This window comes from Lampetra planeri, unplaced genomic scaffold (assembly GCF_965212315.1).
Source record: "Lampetra planeri unplaced genomic scaffold, kcLamPlan1.2.h2 scaffold_1134, whole genome shotgun sequence".
NCBI lineage: Eukaryota > Metazoa > Chordata > Hyperoartia > Petromyzontiformes > Petromyzontidae > Lampetra > Lampetra planeri.
This window is the reverse complement of record NW_027613845.1, coordinates 1,365-20,961: the sequence shown is the minus strand read 5'-3', so window position 1 is coordinate 20,961 and position 19,597 is coordinate 1,365. Positions and strand designations below refer to the sequence as shown.

The 19,597-nt window shown below is 46.0% G+C and overlaps 2 protein-coding genes across 2 annotated transcripts; one reads left to right on the top strand and one right to left on the bottom strand.

Moving 5' to 3' along the window:
• The first annotated feature begins 3,918 nt into the window (after positions 1-3,918).
• MRPL58 (mitochondrial ribosomal protein L58) lies at positions 3,919-12,529 on the top strand. The gene is made up of 6 exons (XM_078621698.1): positions 3,919-4,307; positions 6,054-6,099; positions 7,962-8,021; positions 8,607-8,689; positions 9,871-10,052; positions 10,652-12,529. The coding sequence occupies exons 1-6, from the start codon at positions 4,137-4,139 to the stop codon at positions 10,734-10,736; spliced, it is 627 nt and encodes a 208-aa protein (XP_078477824.1). The 5' UTR covers positions 3,919-4,136; the 3' UTR covers positions 10,737-12,529.
• On the bottom strand, positions 12,356-19,258 carry LOC144738707 (tRNA-splicing endonuclease subunit Sen54-like). The gene is made up of 3 exons (XM_078621699.1): positions 18,920-19,258; positions 16,611-16,757; positions 12,356-15,005 (listed from the first exon to the last, which is right to left on the bottom strand). Exons 1-3 carry the CDS (start codon positions 18,943-18,945, stop codon positions 14,744-14,746), a joined length of 435 nt encoding a protein of 144 aa, XP_078477825.1. The 5' UTR covers positions 18,946-19,258; the 3' UTR covers positions 12,356-14,743.
• Between the last annotated feature and the right edge of the window lie 339 nt (positions 19,259-19,597).

The following is a 19,597-nucleotide window of genomic DNA, read 5'->3' as shown; positions in this document are numbered from 1 at the left end:
CAACCCACCCGCACCTGCAACATGGCTTCATCCCAGAGGTCGCAATCAGGTACCCGATACCCGTACCCTACCTGATACCGGGCCGGGTACGGGTAGGGTACGGGTACGGCCGGGTACGGGTACCCATTTGCGACCCTGGTGCGGCCGGGTACGGGTAAGGAATCAAAACCCGTTTGCGACCTCTGGCAATCGGTGGGGCTCAAGATGTACCCTCCAATATCTCTTGCCGAATCCGGCTTGTTGGGGAGTGAGGTCTTGCCACGACCTGCGAGTTTGTGACTTTTGGAGCCGGTGGCTTTAAACATTTGAGACCGCCGGCTGCTAAGTAGGCCCTGATAGCCAGGCCAAAGTCGTCACCCAGCCACCCACGATGCTCTTGGGATCTGATCGTGAACACAAATGCGAACAGTTAATCTATGCATTTATATAACATTACACTGGTCAACAACAACAAAAACTTTTTTTTCTGGCCTGGACTTTTGCAGCTGTTTTAGACTAATTTCAGGGTCTTAATTCTTTCGAAAGAACTATGAGTATGAATCCTTGCAGTCACGAAATCTTCAAATCTAGAATTAATTTCAGGGTGCTGATTCCAAATCTGATCTCAGATTTGCTCTATCACATCTCATTTTTATGCTATCGGCATACCCCATTTTCATTGATTTTACTCGAAATTAACTCTGTCACTTATGATTGCAAGTTGTTGCGAGTCAGTGACTGCTTTAGTGTTAAAATATGGTGCTGTATTTTTAGGATAGTGTGTTTACAATATAATTTTATGTAGATATCCACATTTATTTAATATTTTTCTTCTGCAGTTTTTGCTGAAAATGCAATATTTGACATCTTTGATATCTCAAAAACCTGATGTGACGGACAAAAACTGATGCCAGATTTGGAATCGGCACCCCAAAATTACCTTAAAACCGTTGGAATACCTTATGCCAGAAAAAGTGTGTTGACCAGTGTTAGATATATCGTTACAATATTATATGCACATTTTGGCAGATATATTTACAGATGAATTACATATGTGATGTATGCACGCAAGCTGCTTGAATAAAGGAGGAAATATCCTTTTTGCGGGGGGTGTCTTGTGCCCTGTTTCAAGCATTTAAGGTTTCAATTTGCAAGGCTGTGTCCTCACCACCAAATAGCGCTTAAATCCGCCCGGCCTCACCAAATCCGCGAATCGAAGCAAGCAGGGATTTCACGTCCTGGGTTTTAGTAACAGGGTTGATGGACCACCACTAAACAGCGCAGGTGTTCTAGCAAACCTGTCAACCCCTTATCAGTGCCCTACCCGATTACAGACCAAATCAGATCTTATTGGTCACCCGGTGTTCCTTATCAATCTCAACGTTCATCCCACAAAGTCCCATCACAAGGGAGAAACACAATTAGATTTGTTTTAAATTCGAAGCTTTCGTGACTGCAGGAATCCACACTCTTTGGTTCTTTCGGTAAAGTCACGTGGGTAGAAAAAATATATTTAAAATATTTACTTTATTTTATACCCACAATAAAATATTTTAAATATTTATTTTATACCTACAATAAAATATTTTAAATATTTATTTTATTTTATACCTACAATAAAATATGTTAAATATTTATTTTATTTTATACCTACAATAAAATATGTTAAATATTTATTTTATTTTATACCTACAATAAAATATGTTAAATATTTATTTTATTTTATACCTACAATAAAATATGTTAAATATGTATTTTATTTTATACCTACAATAAAATATGTTAAATATTTATTTTATTTTATACCTACAATAAAATATTTTAAATATGTATTTTATTTTATACCTACAATAAAATATTTTAAATATTTATTTTATTTTATACCTAAAATAAAATATTTTAAATATTTATTTTATTTTATACCTAAAATAAAATATTTTAAATATTTATTTTATTTTATACCTAAAATAAAATATTTTAAATATTTATTTTATTTTATACCTAAAATAAAATATTTTAAATATTTATTTTATTTTATACCTACGTGACTTTACCGAAAGAACCAGAGAGTAAAGATTTTTTTGGCTCAATTTCCCCTATACAAGAATACGGGTAAACCATATCGGTTGACACCGTATGTTTTAGGGTTACGGATGGAGCTTCGTTGTGATCAACAGAGTGGAGTGCAACATTGATCAGTCGATTTAACACGGACTTGTAGGGATTTCGCGACCAGTGTTATCGGTAAAGTCACGTAGAAGGAAAATAATAAAAATACAACATCAATGGGAGAGTGGTGGTAGGAAGTTTAAAGTTTTGTGGAAACCCACCCCGTAGTGGTTAAATTTCGATTTAAAGCTTTAAATCGAAATTTACACAAAACTTTAAGCTTCCTACCTTTAAATCGAAATTTAAACTCCACTACGGGGTGGGTTTCCACAAAACTTTAAGCTTCCTATCACCACTCTCCCATTGATGTTTTATTTTTATTATTTTATTATTTTCCTTCTACGTGACTTTACCGAAAGAACCAAGAAGATGAATCCCTGCAGTCACGAAAGCTTTAAATCGAAATGTAGGTTTTTTTTGGGTTCCCATGGCACCTGCTGGGTCTGTCCCGTGACCTCCTGACGTCAACAGGCACGCTACGTGACGTCAGCAAGCACACTGCGTGACGCTTCCGCACACGGGTCACATGACAGAGGTGACGTCACAGCTCATTTGCCATGCAAAATAAATTCATAATTGCGCCCCCCCCCCCCCCCCCCCAAAAAAATACAAAAGTGTATTTTTATAATTTGTGTATGGTGTACAGTCTGGAAAGTACCCACATGGCAAATTTCAAGTTTGTTGCATGTCGGGAAGTACGCTAAACATTTTGAACAGACACACATAATCACACATTTCCCTTTTTTATATCCATATAGATTATTAATTAATAATTTACAGCGTCGTGGGATGCTATTCGCGTGAATGATGCGATATACAATTTAAAAAGCTATTACTACACGTATTACTACACTATTATCACTGCACTATTAATACTACACGAGCATTATTACTACTGCTACACTAGTATTACACTATTATGACTACAGTAGTAATATTACTACACGAGTAATATTACTACACGAGTAATGTTACTACTGCACTACGATCACTCCACTATTATTACCACTGGTACACTTACCAATCGCGTTCCGTGCATGGCATAAAAAACGACCCTCGCGACCTTCCATCGCCTCCTCACCCCCCCACCCACCTTACGTCATCACAACGCGGCACACTAAAAAAATCCGCCATCTTACATAAGTGGTGGTGTCCGGGACGCCCCCCATCTTGGTGTGGGGTTGCCTCCCCTACGTAAGATGGCGGCCGCCACCTTCACGAGCACCCCAGGGTGACGTCATATCCGCCCGTGGACAAACTTGATGCGAGGTTCCCCACCCACCCCCTCCACCAACCACCATCCCACCCCACGTAAGATGGCGGCCGCGACCTACACGAGCACTCCCCGTGAGACGTCATATCCGCCCGTTGACATCTTGGTGCGGGGTTCCCATTCACCCACCCACAACCACCCCCCCCCCCCCCCGTAAGATGGCGGCCACGACCAACACTAGCACTCTCCGAATGACGTCTTATCCGCTCGTTGACATCTTGGTGCGGGGTTCCCATCCACCCCACCCACCCCCTCCTCCAACCACCACCCCCCACCCCACGTAAGATGGCGGCCGCGACCTACACGAGCACTCCCCGTGAGACGTCATATCCGCCCGTTGACATCTTGGTGCGGGGTTCCCACTCACCCACCCACAACCACGCCCCCCCCCCCGTAAGATGGCGGCCACGACCTACACTAGCACTCTCCGAATGACGTCATATCCGCCCGTTGACATCTTGGTGCGGGGTTCCCATCCACCCCACCCCCTCCTCCAACCACCACCCCCCACCCCACGTAAGATGGCGGCCGCGACCTTCGCTTGCGCGCACGTGGAGAAAGGGCGAAGTTGACGAGGAGGAGGGTGGAGTAGGAGGGTGTAGGGAGGAGGAGCTAGCGAGCAGTAGGTAGCAGCAGTAGGTAGCAGCAGTAGCTAGCAGTAGGGAGGTAGGAGGGAAGAAAGAGGCAGGTGTAGGAGGAGGTTTCTGTGGTTGCAATGGCGTGGGCACTAACGGCACGCTCGCTCGCTCTGCGTATGTCACCGTGCCCCTGGGCACCGCTGCTGCTGCTACAACGCGGCTCCTCCGCCTACCGGAGCATCTACAGCTTGGACAAGCTCTACCCGCCCGGCGGGGCAGACGTTCAGGCGACGTTGAGCAGCGCCAAGGTGGGCCCACGAGACGGAGTCGGCCGCGTTGTTGAGATGGTGTGCAGGGGACTGAACGCATGATGTGGCAAACCAACATAGGGTTTAGGCAGTATTATTGTACACTACACTAATGTACACTATACACTACTATACTACACTATACACTACTATACACTACACTACTATACACTACACTACTATACACTACACTACTATACACTACACGACTATACACTACACTATACACTACACTATACACTACACCACTATACACTACACTACTATACACTACCCTACTATACACTACACTATACACTACACTAATATACACTACTACACACTACTATACACTACACTGCTATAAACTACACTATACACTACACTACTATACACTAGACTATACACTACACTACTATACACTACACTATACACCAGAGGTGTGGACTCGAGTCATGTGACTTGGACTCGAGTCAGACTCGAGTCATGAATTTGATGACTTGCGACTCGACTTGGACTTGCATAACAATGACTTTGTCCCACCTATGAGATGTGGACTCGAGTCGTGTGACTTGGACTCGAGTCAGACTCGAGTCATGAATTTGATGACTTGCGACTCGACTTGGACTTGCATAACAATGACTTTGTCCCACCTCTGCTATACACTACACACTACACTACTATACACTACACTACTATACACTACACGGCTATACACTACTATACACTACACGGCTATACACTACTATACACTACACGGCTATACACTACACTATACACTACACTGTACACTACACTATACACTACACTACTATACACTACGCTACTATACACTACACTACTATACACTACATTATACACTGCACCATACACTATACACTACACTATACACTACTATACACTACACTACTATACACTACACTATACACTACACTGTACACTACACTATACAGTACACTACACTATACAGTACACTACACCACTATACACTACACTATACACTACACTACTATACACTACACTACTATACACTACACTACTATACACTACACTACTATACACTACACTACTATACACTACACTACTATACACTACACTATACACTACACTAGTATACACTACACTATACACTACACTACTATGACCTGGCAAGCCGTCCCACCCTGTGCCCCCCTTGTGCATCCATCGCCATCGGTCGGTTCGCGTTGCAAGGGACGTCGCGCTGTGAACATTCTAAAGCAGGACAGAATTTCGTCGGTAACTTTTTTGTGAACGGAGGAGTTCCGAGTCTAACGATTGGATACTCTGGTGTGGTGCCGTGTGGTTGGTTGTGGGGTGGTGTGGTGTGTTGTGGTGTGGTGTGTTGTGGGGTGGTGTGGGGTGGTGTGGTGCCGTGTGGTGTGGGGTGGTGTGGTGCCGTGTGGTGTGTTGTGGGGTGGTGTGTTGTGGGGTGGTGTGGGGTGGTCTGGGGTGGTGTGTTGTGGTGTGAGGTGGTGTGTTGTGGTGTGTTGTGGGGTGGTGTGGGGTGGTGTGGTGCCGTGTGGTGTGTTGTGGGGTGGTGTGTTGTGGGGTGGTGTGTTGTGGGGTGGTGTGTTGTGGGGTGGTGTGTTGTGGGGTGGTGTGGGGTGGTCTGGGGTGGTGTGTTGTGGGGTGGTGTGTTGTGGGGTGGTCTGGGGTGGTGTGTTGTGGTGTGGGGTGGTGTGTTGTGGTGCCGTGTGGTAACGTGTGGTGTGCTGTGGTGTGTTGTGGTGTTGTCGTGCAACGCAGGAGAGGAGCGGAGAGACTCATGAATACGCCGGAGACATTCCTGTTGGTGAGTCCCGCTGCGTTCCCCCCCCCGTCCAATGGTCTTCTCCATTGCCAGGCATCAGCATCATCATCATCGGAGTCATCATAAAAGTAGTGCAGTCCACTCGGGGAAGATGACTGCCAGAATGGTGTAGTGGTTATCACTACACCGCTCTGGTGGTTAGCACGAGATCAATGTGGTTGGCACTACACCACCCTGTCGGGCATTGGAGGAGGCTCGTGAAGGACACTGCTGGTCCATTTGGAGGCTTCTTCTTGGTTCTTTCGGTAAAGTCACGAAGAAGGGAAATAATAAAATAATAAAAATTAAACACGTCCCTTCTACGTGACTTTACCGAAAGAACCAAGAAGATGAATCCCTGCAGTCACCAAAGCTTTAAATCAAAACATTTGGAGGCCGTTGACATGCGGGAGAGACGCTCACAACAACGAGCGCCGGGCAGATAAAGCGCGGGGAGTTGGCACGGTGGTGAGTGCAGCCGGTGCATCTTCCAGTCATCTCAAGTCGGTGAACCTATGGGCACTTGGTTCTGTTCCGTGACCACCTGCCAGCGAGTCTTACACACTTCACGTGGCCTTCAAGTGCACGTAGCCTGGCACAAGCGCCGTGGTGCCGTCACCGGCGGTTAGAAGATGAACGACGGTTGTTGAGTTATGGGAGGGAGCGTTCCTGTAATCGGTTGACATGCCGAAACGTTCGCGATCACCTGGGCCGCCGAAGTTACTCGCTCCCAACGAGCGATTAGTAGCGACTTAAAAGCAGCAAGCGCTTGCACGTTGGAAGGACATTCAGGCAGAGACCCCCCCCCCCCCCTTAGCGCTTGAGGTACATTCCTGAAGAAGTAGTCACACCTCGGTATACGACCGCTTTGGAATACATCGAGTTTGGTAAACGTCGTGTTTTGACGAGAAAAAAATGTCTTGGGATACGACGCCTTGCTTGGGATACGACGTCTTGCTTGGGATACGACGTCTTGCTTGGGATACGACGTCTTGCTTGGGATACGACGTCTTGCTTGGGATACGACGCCTTGCTTGGGATACGACGTCTTGCTTGGGATACGACGCCTTGCTTGGGATACGACGTCTTGCTTGGGATACGACGTCTTGCTTGGGATACGACGTCTTGCTTGGGATACGACGTCTTGCTTGGGATACGACGCCTTGCTTGGGATACGACGTCTTGCTTGGGATACGACGTCTTGCGACGAGTTACGTGGACTGCCACGGTGGTGAGATGTTGACTAACTCGCCTGGTATGCAGGGGGTCGTGGGTTTGAATCCCGATGCTGACGTGTGTATATTTGGGAGTTTGCGTGTCTCTCTCTCTCTCCCCGTGGCCGCGTGGATTTTTCTCCGCGTCCTCCAGTTTTTACCCTCCACATTTAGAATCGCCCCACGTTTTAAGTTACTTGGTTGCTGTACATTTCCACATGAGCCACTTTGCTGAGCCTTACCTGGTAAAGTAATAAAATAGTTCAATTTCGATTTAAAGCTTTCGTGACTGCAGGGATTCATCTTCTTGGTTCTTTCGGTAAAGTCATCACGTAGAAGGGAAATAATAAAATAATAAAAAGTATTTTTATTAATAAAAAGTATTTTTATTATTTTATTATAAATAATGAAAATTATATAATAAATAATAATTTTTTTTATAATAAACTAATAATAAAATGTATTAATAGCTTTTTATTATTATTTTATTATAAATAATGAAAATTATTTTAAGTAATAAAAAATATTTTTATTATTTTATCATTTCCCTTCTACGTGACTTTACCGAAAGAACCAAGAAGAATAAAATAGTTAATCGTTTAGTTGACTGCCGGTTTAAGCACGTGTGGCTGCGTTTCTATTTAATTTCAGATCGTTTAAAAGTTTCCTACAGCCGGAGCAGCGGACCTGGTGGACAAAACGTGAACAAAGGTGAGATAAATGCAAAAGATCCCCCCCCCCACCGTGTACAGAGCCTTAACAGACTGCCGGGGCAAGTGCTGTTCGAGTTTTAGTTTTCAGTTTAATTTGGTATAGCCCTGTGAGCCATTCGGCTCTTGAATCGGGTGCAACCGCAACAAACAAAAAACAAGAAAACATCTTAAAGCGACTATGTGACTATGCGCAAACAGAAAAATCCAGGAATAAACTGCAAAGTCTTCCAGAAAAAAAGCACCGCACACCAACGCTGTGTGCAATAATCCCAGTGGGATGCAAGTCAAACCACAACAACAACAACAGCCACAAGACAACTTAGATTAAAGCCATCCTTCTAACTCCGTACTACAACAAACAAACATGGCCAAACCAAAAAAACGTTTTCGAAATCGCCAAAATAAAGCCATGAAAGCGATGTGACGGCGATCATAGGAACTGTGACTGACATTTCGCGACGAGCACGCAGCACCTTCGACAATAAACGCTGGGCCTAGGCGCTGCTCGGTGTCCGCTGTAGTTGTGCTCTTGGGCTCGATTTTATGTTCTCAAGATGACGACGCGTGTCGCCTGTCGCCGCAGTGAACACCAAAGCCGAGGTTCGGTTCCACGTTGCGAACGCCGACTGGCTGCCGCAAGACATCCGGGACAAGCTGCAGGAAAAGGTGACCGGGGGCGGCGATTGTTGACGATTTATCGGTCGTGGATCCGTCCGCTGCAAATCTATTCTGAATACTCGTAGGTTTTTTAAAAATCCTTTATATTGAGTTCACTCGCTTGCTTGCTTGCGCGCTTACGACCGTGCAAATCTTTCGTCGTTTTTTAACCCACTTCCCGTGATCCAATCGAGCTGACATTTTCCACACAGACTCGTTGTGCGTGACAATTAATGTTCGTGAAATTTTTTACCAAATTTTTACACTTTTTAGGAATTTTTTTTTTTATATTTAATTACCAATTGCTTAATGGTGGCATGCAATCATCTGACCCATAGGTGGCAGCCATCTCAAGCCAGAGGACGAGAGGACTCTAGCCGCCACGCATATAAAGGATTTATAGTGAAAAACTTTGTTTTTACGGGTTATACTTATTTACACTATGAGGCCTCCTTTACCAGTGGTAAAATATAGTAGTAGGTTTTTACCCTTTAAACTGGTACAAAAATGCACGCAAAAAGAAACAACTCTGATAATGATGATCATCAGAGTTGTTTATTTTTGTTTGCATTTTGACTGCTTGTGTTGTGGTTATTGCAAACATGATGCCTTGTATAAAGGTGTCAGTTTTTTGTACCAGTTGAAAGGGTAAAAACCTATCACTATATCCCTTGGAGACCCTGGCCAGACACTTGTATGGGTCTATGTGTGCCCTCTGTTTCCGCTGCTGTTTTGGGTTTAATAAACAAACCAAAAAAATGTATTTAAAGCTTTCGTGACTGCAGGGATTCATCTTCTTGGTTCTTTCGGTAAAGTCACGTAGAAGGGACATAATAAAAAAATAAAACATAATAAAATACAATTCTCACGACGTTTCGGCCAGACGCTGTCTTTCCGACAGACCTGTTCTTCACCTGAGGACGGCTGCTTGCGTTGTGGCCGAAACGTCGTGAGAATTATTTTATGTTTTATTTTTATTATTTTATTATTTCCCTTCTACGTGACTTTACCGAAAGAAGAACCAAGAAGAAACAAAGTTGAACTTGCCGATTGGAGAGGGCAACATACCGGTGGGAACTTCTCAGCCGGTCTGATTCACACTCAAAATGTTTTTCTTTCTCCGTTCATCTCCATCTCCTTTACCAAATTTTCACCTGCGTTTTACTCTCGCCGCCCACCCCACGGCTCAGTACAAGCACCGCATCGTGCGCTCCGGCGAGCTGATCGTGACGTCGCAGGCGAGCCGCTACCAGATGCGCAACCTGTCCGACTGCCTGCTCAAGCTGCGCTTGCTCATCGGCGAGGCGGTCACCACCCTGGTGCACGAACGCCGGCAGGAGAGCCCCGAGGAAGCGGCCGTCCGACGCGGCAGGTGATGACGGCGCTTGGGCGACGGTGGCGCGGAGGTGTTTTTGGAAGGGCGGCGGGGGAGTGGCGGGGGGAGGTGATCGCAGGACCTTGAAGCGCGTGCCGGGCTGAGTTTCGTGAGCAGATGTTCACGCGCTGGCAGGTTTTCGTCGAGGGGCAAAGACCATCTACCTATACGTTTTGTGTACATCATATGAGGTCGCGCTCATGACGGGGACAAAGCACTTGCCACAAAATGAACCACCAATACCTTCTTCTTGGTTCTTTCGGTAAAGTCACGTAGAAGGGAAATAATAACAGAATACAAATTAAACATAATAAAATAATTCTCACGACGTTTCGGCCACAACGCAGGCCAGCCGTCCTCAGGTGTGTCGGGAAGACAGCGTTGTCTTCCCGACAGACCTGTTCTTCACCTGAGGACGGCTGCTTGCGTTGTGGCCGAAACGTCGTGAGAATTGTATTTTATTACGTTTTATTATTTCCCTTCTACGTGACTTTACCGAAAGAACCAAGAAGATGAATCCCTGCAGTCACGAAAGAAGCTTTACATCGAAAAATATTCCACTTCTGCCGTCCCTCTTGTCGTGTCATCGCGTGCAGGGTGGAAGCAATGAACAGAGAGCGGCTGAGACAAAAGAGGCTCCACTCGTCCGTCAAGAGCGATCGGCGGGACCACGACGACTGAGCTTCGGCGGATTGAGGCGCGCTGCCACATTCGCCAAAGCCTCTTTCCCACAAAGCACCTTGATTCAAGCGGTGGTGGGGAGCCCACGGATTGGGTGAAGACTTCATTTCATCCGGCACCGCGGCCGCAACACCAGGCGGTGACGACTAGGAAACGTCGGCTCGCGAAAGAAGATATTCATCCTAGATTTGAAGCTTTCGTGACTGCAAGGATTCATATTCTTAGGTTTTTCCCGGTAAAGTCACGTAGGTAAAAATTTAAAATTAATAAAAGTAAAATAAAAATAAAATAAAAATCACGACGTTTCGGAGGCAACACAAGCTTCCGTCTTCAGGTTCCACCTCAGGTTCCACCTGAAGATGGAAGCTTGTGTTGCCTCCGAAACGTCGTGATTTTTATTTTATTTAACTTTTATTAATTTAAATTTTTTACCTACGTGACTTTACCGAAAAAACCTAAGAATAAGATATTCATCCATCACTGCAAATGTCCTAGCTGCGCTAATCAGGAACCGATAGAGGAATTCTTTCAACCTGGCTGTCAATTTATTTTAGTTTTCTTCTAAAATTTGCGACGTGGCAGAGTAGCCCAAGTAGCCACTAGAGCAGTGGATTATTAACCTTTACTGCAGCCCAGAGGTCGCAACCGGTTACCCGATACCCGTACCCTACCCGATACCCGGCTACCCGTACCCGGCCGGGTACTCGTTTGCGAGCCTGGTGCGGCCGGGTACGGGTACGCCGTGAGTCACTGGTGAGTCACCGTTTGTCACTCATTTCCCAACGTCTTGTCTCTTCTCACAATTCAAGTTCCTAGAATCAACCCACCCGCGCCTGCAAAACGTGGCTTCATCCCAGAGGTCGCAATCAGGTACTCGTACCCTACCCGATACCTGGCCGGGTACGGGTAGCCGGGTATCGGGTAGGGTACGGGTACCCGATTGCGACCTCTGCTGCAGCCTTGCAACCCCTTTGGCTCTCAGTGGTAATACAATTTTAATGCATCGGTTTTATGAAACAGAGTACAGTAACACCTTGGATTGCGAGTAACTTGGTCTGCGAGTGTTTTGCAAAACGAGAATTTTTTTTAAATAAACATTAATTTGATTAACGAGCGAGGTCTTGCAATACGAGTAGTACGTGTATACGCTGTCTGCCGAGCGTCACGTGATCACAACTGTTTGATATACGAGTGCTTTGGATTACAAACACGTTTCCGGAACGAATTATGCTCGCAATCCAAGGTTTCACTGTATAGTTGTAACTTGCGTGCCCCGTGCTTGATTTGTGTTTCAAATTACCTTCAAAAATAATCTGACCATATCTGCGTGATGCACCCCCAGCTTAAGAAGAAGGAACCACTGCACTAGGCGGGGTGGGGGTTGGGCCCTCTAAGAGCGCCTTCAGGTAAGAGGCCTTTCCGGCAAGCAGCGTGAGGAAGCAATCGCTGGGCTGCACCGCCGCGGTCACCGTGCAGAAGGTATCCGAACAGTTCCAATACCCCCCCTCCCTCCCCTTGGTCTTGAGGCTGCTACAGAAAACCATGGCGTCGGAGATTGAGGGTTTTTCAAAAGGATAAAGTGGCACGCAGAGAGAAGTGTTGGAGACGCAGCAGACACCTTGAAAAGTTGAAAGGCAGAAACCCGGTATTTATTGGCTGTTAGCTGACAGCAGTTTAACGCAACCCCGGTGGGTGGTGTGGGGGGGGGTATAAAACGTGGGTGTACGAATGCCGTGCCGCGTTCCTGTACAATTTGTGAACCGGAGTGTCGCCATAAAAAAACATGTTTTTCATTTACTTCAATGGCGAGTTTTTATTCGTTTTGTCGCGTTAAGAAAAGTCGGGCGGGAAGGAGCAGCTACTGGGAATTCCACTTTGCAAAATTCCCACAAACTGCTACGATGGGTCTCCCCGGGTGCTTCACCCGGTTGATCAAAGAAAAACTTTTCAAGAACCCATCTTCTTGGTTCTTTCGGTAAAGTCACGTAGAAGGGAAGTAATAAAATAATACTTTACCGAAAGAACCAAGAAGATGAATCCCTGCAGTCACGAAAGCTCTAAATCGAAATTTTCAAGAACCGTTGTCACTATTTGGTGCTGGTCCAAAACAAATCCACGCAACAGGCAGACCTCACCCCTGTGACAGATTTTTTTGTTTTACAAAAGAAAAGCAAATCCAAAAATCTGAGAAGCACTTAGTGTGAGAACACGGAGCGAGAGGAGGAAACGCACCCGCCACCAACTTGGTTTACAGCCGCTCGGCCAATGGGAGGGGACGCAGTGATTTCATTAACTTGATTCGTGGTCACCATTTAAAACATTTTTTCGTTAAATTTGTTGCTACAAATTGTGATAATGGGATCACGGGAGAGTTCGGCGCCGATTGGCTGAGCGTACTTCGCTGTCATTGGCTGAGACGCGGGGGGTGGGGTCCGATTTGCCCAGCGTGCGTTCTCATTGGCCGAGCAACACCGGGGGTGGCGTCCGATTGGCTCAGAGCATACGTCACTGTCATTGGCTGAGGGGCGCGGGGTACGTTGACCTGGCCACCGCGCTTTAGAGAGGTTTTGATTTTTAAAAAAAATGTTGCAATTTTTTTTTCTCCGCGACTCGGAGAGACGTAACGCGTCAGCGTTTTACGGGGTCACCGCCAATATTGTATTGCTCATGCTTAAGAAACAACACTGTCAGGGAAACGCATCCCCATATGTAACAATGGTACAATGACCACCACCCCCCCTTTTAGCGCCGATTTCATTAGCACTCGCTTCTCCAGAAACGCGTCTTGAGCGCTAAGCGAGGTCTTCAAGCTGTTCGACATTATACGCGCAGTAGTGTGGGGGAAGTCGAAGGGAGCGGTGGCGCAGTGGTCGTCGCACCGCACAACGAACCTGACGGCCTGGGTTTGTAACGTGGCGATGGTGAGCATCTGTAGTGAACGAAACCTGAGCCGATAGCGAGCGATCGCGATCAAATTTCGATTTAAAGCTTTCGTGACTGCAGGGATTCATCTTCTTGGTTCTTTCGGTAAAGTCACGTAGAAGGGAAATAATAAAACATAATAAAATAATGAAGACCTGGTCTTCACCTGAGGACGGCTGCTTGCGTTGTGGCCGAAACGTCGTGAGAATTACTTTATTATATTTTATTTTTATTATTTTATTATTTCCCTTCTACGTGACTTTACCGAAAGAACCAAGAAGAACAATCGCTATCAATCGCCAACCCCGCGCTAAAGCAACCCCCCGGTAGCTTGCACCGTGTGCAGAACTTCTTCCAACAGCGGACCGGCAACCGTAAAATTACCGTGATGTCACGTGACATGCAAGGCATTATGGGACAACTAATCCTAATGGCCGCTAACGCACCTTTTTTAAAATCCTTTATATTAAGTTCACTTGCTTACTTACTTACGACCGTGCAAATCTTTCGGTCGTTTTTTAACCCACTTCCCGTGATCCAATCGAGCTGACATTTTGCATACAGACTCGTTGTGCGTGACAATTTCTTTTCCTGAAAATTTTTTTCCAAAATTTTACACTTTTTAGGACAAAAATATTATATTTAATTACCAATTGCTTAATGGTGGCAGGCAATCATCTGACCCATAGGTGGCAGCCATCTCAAGCCAGAGGACGAGAGGACTCTAGCCGCCACGCATATAAAGGATTTATAGTGAAAAACTTTGTTTTTACGGGTTAATTTTTTTACCATCAGCCCTCGAGCCAGATCAGAAATCGGTACCACCTGAGGTGTCGTCAAATCTTTAGTTAGTGCCGCTTTATACACGGTGAATTACCCGATAATGCCGCTCGTTTCAAACGGTTTTCGCACAAGTTCGCCGTCAACTGCGCGCGTCATGAAATTGGAACCCCCGCAGCGAGCTCGGCCCAACAAAAAAATTGCGTGGCCTTCGCATTTCATCACGACGCCGTGGTTAGCCGTGGTCAGCCGTGGGCAGCCGTGGTCAGCCGTGGGCAGCCGTGGGCAGCCGTGGTCAGCCGTGGTCAGCCGAGGACGTCGGTGGGCAGCTTGAAGTCGTAGAACGAGAAGAAGGAGACATCCCCGGCATCCACCACGCCGAACACGAGCACCGTGTCGTCACTGCCGACTCCGCTGGTGGTGGTGCCGATGGTGGTGCCGATGGTGGTGCCGCTGGTGGTGCCGCTGGTGGTGCCGCTGGTGGTGCCGATGGTGGTGCTGGTGCCGCCGCCGCCGCGTCGCGCCAGCAGCTTCAGCGCTCGGAGATCGGGGACCGGGTCCTCAAAGCTGCCGGCGTTTTACACGGAGAGTGTGAGGGGGCGGGGCGGGGAAACGGACGCTTTTCAATATTTCAACCTGCCAAGTTTGACACGTTTCATCTTGTTGGTTCTTTCGGTAAAGTCACGTAGAAGGGAAATAATAAAATAATAAAAATACAACATAATAAAATACAATTCTCACGACGTTTCGGCCACAACACAAGCAGCCGTCCTCAGGTGAAGAACAGGTCTGTCGGAAAGACAGCGTCATTTAGACGTTGTCTTTCCGACAGACCCCTGAGGACGGCTGCTTGCGTTGTGGCCGAAACGTCGTGAGAATTATTTTATTGGTTTATTTTTATTATTTTATTATTTCCCTTCTACGTGACTACCAAAAGAACCAAGAAGATGAATCCCTGCAGTCACGAAAGCTTCAAATCGAAATTTGACAAGTTTGTTTTGTTTTAGCCCAGTGAGAGAATTCTGGAGACCAGGCCCAAAAAAGTCTCATTTGCAAGGGTAGAGGCCAAGGCTTTGCTATGTATCGTCCCCCAATTTCGTGATATTGAGGGTGTTTTTTTACTGGCAAAATCTGGAGCCAGACGCAGATGGCACGCGATGGCCTCCTCTTGCGAATGGCGCCATGGGGGTCTATCACTTCCACCGCGAGCAAAGCAAGACGGAGCGTGGCATTGTGACGGTTCCACCCACGGTAATAACCGGGTGCCCTGGTTACCCTGGGGTGCCAGTGGTTTCATTTTCAGTTTTCAGTTTCATCTATGAGGTATAACCCTGCGCCTTTTGGCATCATCTGGTCCAACACCATGTGAGACTAGGCTCTAAGGAAAGCTGTCTCGGGTGTGGACCAATCAACTTCAAGGACAGTGCATACATTATCAGAGTTATGTTTTTGGTTTACATTCCGACTGCAGGTATTGTTGTCTATGCAAACATGACTCCTCGTAAAAAAGGTGTCAGTTTTGTTGCCAGATAGAAGGGTAAAAAAACAATTATCAGGTATAACCCTGTGAGCCATGCGGCTCTTGACTCGGGTGCAACCGGCAAAACAAAACAAAAACACGAACAAGAAACCACTTCAAGTGACTAAAACGCAACGGAAAAATCCTGGAACAAGTATAACCCGTAAAAACAAAGTTTTTCACTATAAATCCTTTATATGCGTGGCGGCTAGAGTCCTCTCGTCCTCTGGCTTGAGATGGCTGCCACCTATGGGTCAGATGATTGCATTGCACCATTAAGCAATTGGTAATTAAATATAATATTTTTGTCCTAAAAAGTGTATAATTTTGGAAAAAAAATTTCACGAACATTAATTGTCACGCACAACGAGTCTGTGTGGAAAATGTCAGCTCGATTGGATCACGGGAAGTGGGTTAAAAAACGACCGAAAGATTTGCACGGTCCTAAGCAAGCAAGCGAACTTAATATAAAGGATTTTAAAAAAACAGCAAAATCTTCCGGAAACAAACCACCGCATTTCAGCGCCGCGTGCAAAAATCCCAGTGGGATGCAAGTCAAACAATTGGCTCCCATGGTGCCCTGGGTACTCCGGGTTTCCGTGAGTACCCATGATGCCCTGGGTGTCCTCAGTGCTGCGCTCGAGGCCACTGACCAGCAGACGCAGATGCGGGCGAGGGGGACGCCCGGCCTAGTCTTCTTGAAGTCTGTGTTGTCAGCCGAGAAGACGTCGTAGCTGATGGTGAAACTCGTGCCGCGTCCATCCTTCACCTCACTCCCTTCCTCCTCCTCCTGCTGCAGCCTACAGTGCGGCACAGGCCGGCGAGAGACAAAGATAAAGGTTCCCCGTGTAGCCTTTAGCAGACCGATGATGGGGCAAGTGCTGTTTAGCGAGCAGCTGCGAAGGCCGGCACGGCACACGCGTGGTCAGCACCACGCCCGACACACACAAAGGTGCGCACAATTATACACTACAGTAAAACCGTGGATTGCGAGTAACTTGGTCTGCGAGTGTTTTGCAAGACGAGCTAAATTTTTAAATAAATATTAATTTTGATAAACGAGCGAGGTCTTGCAATACGCGTGGTACGTGTACACGCTTTGTCTGTCGAGCGTCACGTGATCACAACTGATACACGACGAGTGCTTTGGATTACAAACACGTTTGCGGAACGAATTATGCTCGCAATGCAAGGTTTTGCTGTATAAGGTTGCACTCATCTTCTTGGTTCTTTCGGTAAAGTCACGTAGAATGGAAATAATAAAATACAAAAAATAAAACATAATAAAATTATTCTCACGACGTTTCGGCCACAACGCAAGCAGCCGTCCTCAGGTGAAGACCAGGTCTGTTTTATTTTTATTATTTTATTATTTCCATTCTACGTGACTTTACCGAAAGAACCAAGAAGATGAATCCCTGCAGTCACGAAAGCTTTAAAATAATGTTATTATGTTTTATTTTTATTATTTTATTATTTCCATCATACGTGACTTTACCGAAAGAACCAAGAAGATGAATCCCTGCAGTCACGAAAGCTTTACATCGAAGGTTGCACTCATTACACACGAGGTGCTTTCTACAAATGAACCACATTCGTGGGAACATCACCCACTTAAATTTTGCCGTACCGCACCTTTACTTTCCACCAAAAGCGGGGAGCACGCAGGGAGGTTCAATGCCCCAAATATTGTTGACCTTGCTTTCTTACGGTGTGTGAGGAACATTGTGAAAGAGACATTGTTCTTCCATACCACAGTACCATGCTCATCTCGTCAGGCAGCATACAACCATCGCACACACTCTGGTAAATCCTCGCAGAGGCTTCTGGTTAACCATCGAACAAAGACGGGCAGATTCGCTTCTGCGGCCGTCTGGAACGCTCTTTTCCTTCCGATATTCGGAAGCCACTCGGAGCTGTGCGAGTTGAAATCTAATCTGACAACTAATCTTTTACAAACTGCCTTTTGTGCTTCGTTTGTTGTCCTTCCCCCGCACTTCGCGATTAGCAGTTGGTCAGGTATGGTGCGAAAGAAGTTCCACGCACGTACGTACAAAGTGCCGCTAAGAAATTGATTCGTCGCTTTCGTGACTGCAGGAAATACTCTGGTTCTTTCGGTGAAGTCACGTAGAAAGAGAGAATAATAAATAAAATAATAGCATTCGACGTTTCGATTGCAACACAAGCAATCATCATCATCATGTGTTATCTCTCTCTGCTTACGTGTCTATGTGTCTCCTGTTCTGTGTTTAAGCTCTCTCTTAAATTTAGCAATCTTTGTAAGAGCGTAATCAACCAGGTAGGGTGTTGACTGTTGAGTTAGCCGACTCTCTGTGTTGTATTTCGATGTAAAGCTTTCGTGACTGCAGGGATTCATCTTCTTGGTTCTTTCGGTAAAGTCACGTAGAAGGGAAATAATGAAATAATAAAACATAATAAAATACAATTCTCACGACGTTTCGGCCACAACTCATTCAGACGCTGTCTTTCCGACAGCCTTGTTCTTCACCTGAGGACGGCTGCTTGCGTTGTGGCCGAAACGTCGTGATAATTATTTTATTATGTTTTATTTCTATTATCTCTGTGTTGTATTGCATTATATTTCTAAGTTTACTAGGTTTTGTTTTCTCTTTCATGTGTACCTGATGATGATTGCTTGTGTTGCAATCGAAACGTCGTGTGCTATTATTTAATTGAAGATTTTCTCTTTCTACGTCACTTTACCGAAAGAACCAAAGGGTAAAGTGCCGCTAAGCGAGCAGCTGCGAAGGCCGGCACGGCGTCGCGTGGTGCCGGTGTGGACCGGCACACGCACGCAACGCTCGCAACGCTAGCAACGCACGCAACGCTCGCAACGCGGTGCGCGCAACTGTGACGGCGGCGGTGTCCGAGTGCGTCACATCGCGGCGTCAGAGATCGCGGCGAAGTCTCCGAGAAAGATCCGAGCAGAATGTCCACTCACCGCGACGTGCCCTCCAGGATGTGCATGGGCGCCACAACGCTTATCTCCTGCAGCAACTCGGCTGGCGACACAACAACAACAACAGCAGCAGCAACAACAATTAACAACAATAACAACAATAACAAGCCGGTAAAGCCAGTGGATTGAGCGAGCCTCTCCTCGTCAAGGTGCGTGCGAGCCAAGGTGGCCGCTACGGCTATGCAGGGTGATTCAAAAATGTTTCAACACTCATATAAGACTATAGTTTTTAATGGAAAAAATTAACCCGTAAAAACAAAGTTTTTCACTATAAATCCTTTATATGCGTGGCGGCTAGAGTCCTCTCGTCCTCTGGCTTGAGATGGCTGCCACCTATGGGTCAGATGATTGCCTGCCACCATTAAGCAATTGGTAATTAAATATAAAAAAAAAAATCCTAAAAAGTGTAAAATTTTGGAACAAAAATTTTCACGAACATTCATTGTCACGCACGACGAGTCTGTGTGCAAAATGTCAGCTCGATTGGATCACGGGAAGTGGGTTAAAAAACGACCGAAATATTTGCACGGTCGTAAGCGCGCAAGCAAGCAAGCAAGTGAACTTAATATAAAGGATTTAAAAAGAACAGATAACACACTGTGACATGACAACAAAGGTATGCTAATAGCTTTGAAACGTCAAAGAGTCTCCACTTGTTCG

Bases quoted from the DNA above. Each gene is read 5' to 3' on its own strand.
- MRPL58 (XM_078621698.1), top strand. From the start codon at position 4,137: ATGGCGTGGGCACTAACGGCACGCTCGCTCGCTCTGCGTATGTCACCG. The intron at 6,100-7,961 runs GTGAGTCCCGCT...ATTTAATTTCAG, and splicing joins CGCCGGAGACATTCCTGTTG to ATCGTTTAAAAGTTTCCTAC. The intron at 8,690-9,870 runs GTGACCGGGGGC...CCCACGGCTCAG, and splicing joins GGGACAAGCTGCAGGAAAAG to TACAAGCACCGCATCGTGCG.
- LOC144738707 (XM_078621699.1), bottom strand. From the start codon at position 18,945: ATGCACATCCTGGAGGGCACGTCGCG. The intron at 16,758-18,919 runs GTGAGTGGACAT...GCCGCACTGTAG, and splicing joins ATCCTGGAGGGCACGTCGCG to GCTGCAGCAGGAGGAGGAGG. The intron at 15,006-16,610 runs GTCAGTGGCCTC...AAACGCCGGCAG, and splicing joins GCCCGCATCTGCGTCTGCTG to CTTTGAGGACCCGGTCCCCG.